At 39.6% G+C, this 7,500-nt stretch overlaps 2 protein-coding genes across 13 annotated transcripts in view; one reads left to right on the top strand and one right to left on the bottom strand.

The window, feature by feature from the left end:
* napga (N-ethylmaleimide-sensitive factor attachment protein, gamma a) overlaps positions 1 to 7,500 on the top strand; it is a 38,230-nt gene that overhangs the window by 30,539 nt on the left and 191 nt on the right. For 6 of the 7 annotated variants that reach the window (XM_087308596.1, XM_087308598.1, XM_087308594.1 and 3 more), the window contains one exon: positions 3,985 to 7,500. This exon is cut by the window's right edge and continues 191 nt beyond it. In XM_087308596.1, the coding sequence (XP_087164722.1) occupies positions 3,985 to 4,110 (126 nt within the window). In that variant the 3' untranslated portion in view covers positions 4,111 to 7,500. 7 annotated transcript variants of the gene reach the window in all.
* Positions 3,959 to 7,500, bottom strand: part of piezo2a (piezo-type mechanosensitive ion channel component 2a) — a 152,033-nt gene continuing 148,491 nt past the window's right edge. For 4 of the 6 annotated variants that reach the window (XM_087308995.1, XM_087308996.1, XM_087308997.1 and 1 more), the window contains one exon: positions 4,304 to 7,500. This exon is cut by the window's right edge and continues 677 nt beyond it. The gene's annotated coding sequence lies outside the window, so the exon portion shown is untranslated. Of the gene's footprint in view, positions 4,104 to 4,303 lie in introns of those variants that run through there. The other 2 variants (XR_015524630.1, XR_015524631.1) reach the window with 2 other exon arrangements.

Genomic DNA, 7,500 nt, shown 5'->3' with positions numbered 1-7,500 from the left:
CCAAATCAGGACTCCAAATCACCACAGACTGGATGAAAACATCCCCAACAGCGCACACAACAGTCCGTCGCTGCTTATTTGCTTCTTTTACTCAAATGTCTGACCGCTTTTGCCCATATCGTCACCTTATCGAGACACCAAATTAAGATATTGACATGCTCTTATTAATTGACAACTTCTTTACATTATGGTATAATTTTCACTTCTTTCCATCGATTAATACTGTTACACACATACCGTTTGATATACATTGCAAAACCTTTACATTTATATATATTTATTTATATTAACACACTGTCAAACTGTCAAAAGGATCTGTTGAGTACAATTGTTGACATAATTCTACTCGGCAGACCCTTTTCACATTTGCAGGTTTCTCTGCAGCGGAAGGTTCAACTCGATAAATAGGAGAAAGTACAACTAAACCTTTAATTACAATCCTAATTACTGGAATAACCAAAGACAAACTCCACCATGGAGTTAACAACACCTGCAGAACAACAAACTAACATTGCGTGACGCTGATGACGGCAGCCACAATATAATCCTACAATATGATTATAGTAATAATAATAATAATAATACTAATAATTATATCGTCAAACTTACTGTCGGCCCCATAGACGGTACATTACAAACACCTCACGAGAACACCAATTCAATTTTACTCATTTCACACAAACATAATCCTGTATTACTAATGCTCATCTAACCGCCCTTCAAACTTTTTAATATTTCCATTTTTTTTTTAAACATATCGTAACACTTCAGATACAACAAATCCTTTCTTGTCTTTGACAATTCAAATATGAGCTGAAAACGCACACGATCGGCTCCGCAACACAGCAGGTGGTGATGCTACAAAACCAGCTCTCCTCCTGTCCTCCGTTAACATCTGAAACGTCTCTCCAAACACCCGTTGCTCGCTCGGCCCCTTTTCACTCTACTCGCACAGAACGCTCATTACAAAATATGAATGTTATCAATTAATCCAACTGACTTTATCATGTCTGATATCGTTTCAAATGTCTCAATGCCACAGGTACAATGCTCTCGTTCCCTCACAAACAGACAGGATGAAAAACATACATATATAACTTCAGCCGTCTGTTGAATCACTGTGAAGGCTGTGCCTTTCCCACAGGCAGAAAGTCTTCCACTGAACGCAAACGCCTTTTGTTTTTTAATACACCCTTGTTCTTTAGCAGATTCTTGGATTGACTAGTTAAGGTAAAGTTTCCAATTGTCCGGGCCGATTCTGTAACGAGATCAGCCCATAGCGTGAAGCGCTACAGCTCCACGCTATGTATATTTTGCAGTCAGGTACGCATCTTTTAATCTTGGATTTCTCTTTGCTCATTTGATGTCTCGTATTGATGTTTTACGAATTGACTGAATGAATTGGCGTAATACACATTTATGTTTTCAATTATTCAAACAGGCTTTATATTGTTCTCTCTAGTACATCACATTAACGCCATAACACCACAGTCCCCCGTATAGGTTAGTAAAAGATTATAGACAGGGCAGCGTTGCGCGCCATACCATGTTACAGCTCCGACTGACATGTTGCCATTAATTCAACCATACTCACACTGTAAAAGGCCTGTCTAAGGGGACAGACCTTCATCTCTAAACTTATAATCGCATAGCGATTACAAATATGAAGGTTCTAAATTAATCCTTGATTCTTGATCTATCGTGATTGATATCGTTTCTAATGTCGCAGTGCCACAGGTACAATGCTCTCGGTTCCTCAGACATAAACAGAATCACAGCAGTAAATATATCACTTCAGCTATCTTTTCAACCACTGTGCCTTTGCTGTAGCCAGTAACTCCACTAAATGCAGACGCCTTTTGTTTTTTAACACACTCTTGTTCTCCAGGAGATTCTTCGATTAACTGCTTAAGGTAAAGTTTTTAAAAGTTCCCAGCAATTCTGTACTGAAATCAGCCCGTAGCATGAAGCGCTACAGCTCCACACTATACATATTTCAGGGTCAGGTCTTTTCAACTTGGATTTGTTTTTGATCGTTTCATGTCTTGTATGAATCGTTTACGAATTGACGTTTACCTGGATGATAAATGGTTACGTTTTCAATTATTCAAAGACAGTTTGTGTTATTATCTTTAGTAACTTGCATTAAGCACCACAAGCCCCTGTACAGGTCAGTAACACATTAAAGCATTATAGACGGAGCGGCGTGGCACGCCATTCTTACAGCTCCGACTGACACGTTGCCGTCATTTCAAGTATACTTACACATTAAAAGGCCCGTCTAAAGGGACAGACCTTCATCCCTTACACTCGTATACTTGAATTAATGCCAATGTGCTGGTCGGATCTCTAACAACATCGTATAGCGTGCCACGCTGCTCCGTCTAACGTGTTTTAGTCCGTTACTAACCTGTACAGTGCCTTGTAGTGCTATGGACAACAACATTTACCAGTCATAATAACACGAGGACTGTTTCAATAATTCAAAACAGAACAATTTATCAGTCAGGTAAATGAGTATTCTGCCAAATTCATTCAGTCAATTCATAAACGATCAATACAAGACATCAAATTATCAAAGATAAATCCACAATTAAAAGATGCATTCCTGACTTCATAATATACATAACGTGGAGCGCATGCTGGGTAATCAGAATCGCGCAGAGCGTTTCTCACACCTTACCTTAAGTAATCCAACAATTCCCTCAAGGAAAGGGGTGTGTGCGTAACAGAAGGCATTCGCATTTAGTGCTGCCTGTGGAAAAGTCACAGCCTTCACAGTGGTTCAACAGATGCCTGAAGTGATTTTGTTTTGATTATGTCTATTTCTGAGAGAATGACAGCATTGCTCCAGTCGCACTGACACATTTCAAATGATATCAAACATAATGGATAAAGTCAGTTTGGTTAATCTAGAACGTTCACACTTTTAAATGACCGTATGTGTGACTATGGGTGATTGAAGTCGAGTTTCAGCAGATTCACATGTCAATGTAGCGGGAGCTGCTTTGTTCTCACATTCCCACCTGCTGGGTTGTGAATCCGATTGTCTCTGTTTTCGGCTCATGTTCAATTGTCAAAGACATCAGAATATTTGTAATATCTCAATTCTTACATTAGTAACAGATGAAAGCATTATAGACGGAGCAGCGTGGCACGCCATATACCATGTTCTTACAGCTCCGACTGACACGCTGCCGTAATTTCAAGTACACTTAAACTGTAAAAGACCCGTCTAAAGGGACAGACCTTCATCTCTAAACTTACACTCGCATAGAGATTACTCAAAGTTATTAATCCTAAATAGCTCTGTTTGATTTAGGAGATAGCAGCTCCTACCGCATAAAAAATATCCTAATCTGAGTATGTAGAGTTCTGTCTTTTTAGGATAGCGGTCAATAGACACAGTTTAGTGACCAAGACTGACACGCTCGTGCTTAACGGATCGTATACTCGGCCGGTACAACACTCAGGATGTTATAGGAAACCAAATGAACGAGAATAACATAAACATAACATAACTATTCAGACACTTTTTCTAATTAAAATATTAACAACTGTAGAGGATTTCATATTAAGATCAGCGTTAAACACCTCACGCTAGTCTTGTGAGAAGGATCCGTTGTCAAAAACAATTCTTCAATGACAGATCTAGAACAACTCTCACAAATTACACACTTGATCTGTATTTCAGTCACGGCTTCACCACCAGTCCATTTCAACACACAAACTTCTTTCTAATTGACTTTTGGAAAATAGTTGAAACAAAGTAGTTTCACAGTTCTCTGCCGTTTTCCATGTCGTTATTAAATGTAAGTAAAGTTTAATTCAACATTTGAAATGTGACATTAACGCTGCTTTAAAAACTCCCTCCATCTGCTGTGAAACGCTGTGATGATAGACTCTGTACATTCAGCTCAATGTGCTTTTGATTCGATAGTCAGTTTGCTGCACTCACCTGTCCGCTTTCTTTACTTCCTCCAGTATGCAAAGCTGGCCATCAGCCTGAAGGTGCCTGGAGGAGGAGGAGGAAAGAAGAAACCCAGCGCTTCTGCTTCTGCTCAGCCACAGGAGGAAGAGGACGACGAGTACGCTGGAGGACTCTGTTAAAACACACACACACACACACACGCACACACACACACACACACACACACACACACACACACACACACGCACACACACGCACACACACGCACACACACACACACACACACACAATGCAAGCTGGACTGGCATCCTCTGTGATCATCTCACCGTCGCTGCATTAAACAGACACAAATGAAGTGCGTACACCACGGGCTCCTCTCTCTCAAGTACGTGTATTTATTCAGGTCTGCCTTTACACTTCATGTTCAGTTCCACAAGCTTTACAGGCAACACCACACCTGAGAAACAGCCTCTCCCGGTGGACGGACCTCCTCGCAGACACCAACACTCATCCCGGGTAAATCAACAGTTCACATCACATCAATATTCCCTCACACTTTACAGCAACGCTTCATGTTTTTACTCATTCACACGCACTGTAAACGTGACTGGTTACTTCAAAACCGTGAGTAAACCCATCGCAACACACACCTGCAAGATGCCTTAATGTTATGCACGTGCCTTTTCTGCACAATGATACAAATAACGCGATGTGTTTACGTACTGTTTGAATGTAGACTGATTCCCTTATACAGCGGATAAACTGCCAGCGTCGCCAATCACGTTAACTCAGCACTCCAGGTCATCGTGACGAGCGCACATCAACACTTTAATAATGTTCTTAACCGCAATCGACCTTATTCAGATGTAAAACTGTGCTCGTTATCATTACTTAATGCGCATGATTGACGATGTTGACACAGATACATTTATTGAACTGTCACAGGGGCGGATTTACCCATCCTAAGCTATTCCAGACACGTGTTTAAACGCACCATCACGCAGTCTGCTACTCTGCATTACAGTGCGATACTACTGACAATAATAATAATAACAACAACAACATCATGTAAAGAATCTTGTAAAACTTTTCTAGTTATTTTTTTTTCATCTAAATTAATTCACATTTATTTGACAATATCCAGCGTCTCAAATCAACTTCCCTCGACTAAATAATCGAAGCCATCCCTGTTTATATTGCATGTCAACACGTGTGCACAATACAAGCTATATTTTAAGACTTCTGTAACCCCTGACTTCCATACTATTTACTTTTCCTGCCTTTTAACTTTCAGCTTTCTTTCCAATGTCTTATTTTGTGTTCAGAAACTACTTTGGAAGCACTCGAGGGATGGTAAACACTGATTAAAATGTCTTTTTTGGGTGAACTATTCACCTAATTCCTATAATTACTGTTGTATGTTTTTCTTTGACCAAATCAATTCTTGTGAGCGGGACAGCTGCGCTCAAAAACACTCTAATGTGCAATCACAGCTCTGAGTATGAACTGTTATAAAACACTTTCTTATCCAATTCCCTCGACTAAAGCTATTTAGATTACATATCAACTGTAATGTCATGCAATGTGTATTTATATAGCGCATTTATCATGTATGGCCATACACCCAAAGCGCTACATAATCATGAGGGGGGTCTCTCCACACTGCCAGTGATCCAACTGATCGTCATCTTATGGTTCTGTCTGCGTTCTGACTGATTTTGAGATATTGAGCGTAAAAGTTTGTGCATTCCGTACAGCAAACAGCGTATAACAATTGTTTTGTTTTTTATAAAAGGTTAAAAAAATACAAAAACACATCCCATAATGTATAATAAGAATGCCAATAACTCAATTTTCTTTAAAATGTCAGATCGAAACCTTATAATTCCAAGGTGGCGAAATGTATAGAACAGAGTTGTCCAAGCTCAGTCCTGGAGGGCCGGTGTCCTGGACAGTTGATCTCCGACCCTAATCAAACACAGCTGAAGCAGCTCATCAAGCTCTTACTGGATATACTGGAAACCTCCTGGCTGCTGTGTTAAAGCAAGTTAGGGCTAAACTCAGCAGGACGCCGGCCCTCCGGGACCGACATTGGACACCCCTGGTATAAAACATGTCATATTTTTATGAAACGTGTAAGCATTGACTTCCACAGAATTGGTTTGAGGAAATAAATACCTACATAATGTTCTGCAACTGATTCCTAGCATCTGTTCAGTTTAATTAAAAACAAACATGCACTCGTTTCATTGCTGGACTTCTTCAAGATCGAGGATGGCAGACTTGCTAAACCCTTGCCATGCAAAATATTACAGAAAACAGAGCTACGATTAATACTTCTAGCTCTTTATTCAGGGGCTGAAATATTACACTTTTTTTTTTAATATCTAAATGACATTTTAACACTGTGATTCTGCCCAAGACACCATCATTAATCTAAAGTGATGCAAATTATGAGGGCTACTCGCATCAGGTCTGACTGCGCACGTGTCAAATACAGCGTCACGTTTTCAAACTGATGCATATCGTCAGTTCCTGCATGGCTGCGTCTCTCGGCTAATCAATGGCCAGGTTATCGGCAGGATATTTGGATGAAACCTGTAATGGCAGCTTGTTTTTAATAATAATAATAATAATAATAATAATAGTAATACTTATTAGGTAACACTTTACTATAACAGTGCATGAATAATGATGTATTAATATGTAAACTAAACATGACTTTATTATGAATTAGTGATGATTTAAGGTGTGCGCTAATCATGAATTAACTTTAACTGCAACATGATGCACACGGGTTCGTGTGTGAATGACAGCTACCTTAATTACATGTCGTAAATTAACATTTAACTTTAAACTAAACGTAACCAACATGAAGTCATGAGCTGTTAATGTATGGTTATGTCTTGACTTTACTCGGAGGAGCACATCACCGTTAACTCATCCTTAACTACTCATCAACTCCTGTACATGTGGATGTTCACAGAACACATCTGATGTTATTCAGCGTAAACCCACTAGTTGGACGTGCGTAAGGAGTTCACGAGTACTTAAGATTGGGTTAATGATGATGTGCGCCTCCAAGTAAAGTCACAACATGATTATACATTAACGTATCACGAGTTCATCATGGTTACATTAAGCATAAACTAATGTGCTAATTAACACATTAATTAACAAACAACATGTACTGACGAGTAATTAAGGTAGCCGTCGTTCACACGTGTGACTCATGTTGCAGTTAAAGTTAATTCATGATCAGCGCACACCTTAACTCATCATTGTTTAGTTTACATATTAACACATCATTATTGATGTATCGTTATTGTAAAGCGTCACCACTTATTATAATAAGCCCACTCAACTGTGCAACCTACAGTACTTTTTCTAGCTACATTTTCTTATTAAAGGATTCTGCTTTGAAGAAAGCCCAAAATCCACTACAGGCCGTGAGCAGCCGCTTGCTTTGCTGATGGGTGAATCCGCCCCTGCGCTGGGATCAGTGTACGCTGTATCGTTTGCTCATGTTAAACGCGTCAGCTGATGAAGCGCTGCTGTAAAGTGGAACT

Source organism: Danio rerio, chromosome 24, assembly GCF_052040795.2.
Source record: "Danio rerio strain M-AB ecotype USA chromosome 24, GRCz13ab, whole genome shotgun sequence".
Classification (NCBI taxonomy): Eukaryota; Metazoa; Chordata; class Actinopteri; order Cypriniformes; family Danionidae; genus Danio; species Danio rerio.
The sequence above is the reverse complement of the archived record's forward strand: the minus strand, read 5'-3'. Positions and strand labels throughout refer to the sequence as shown.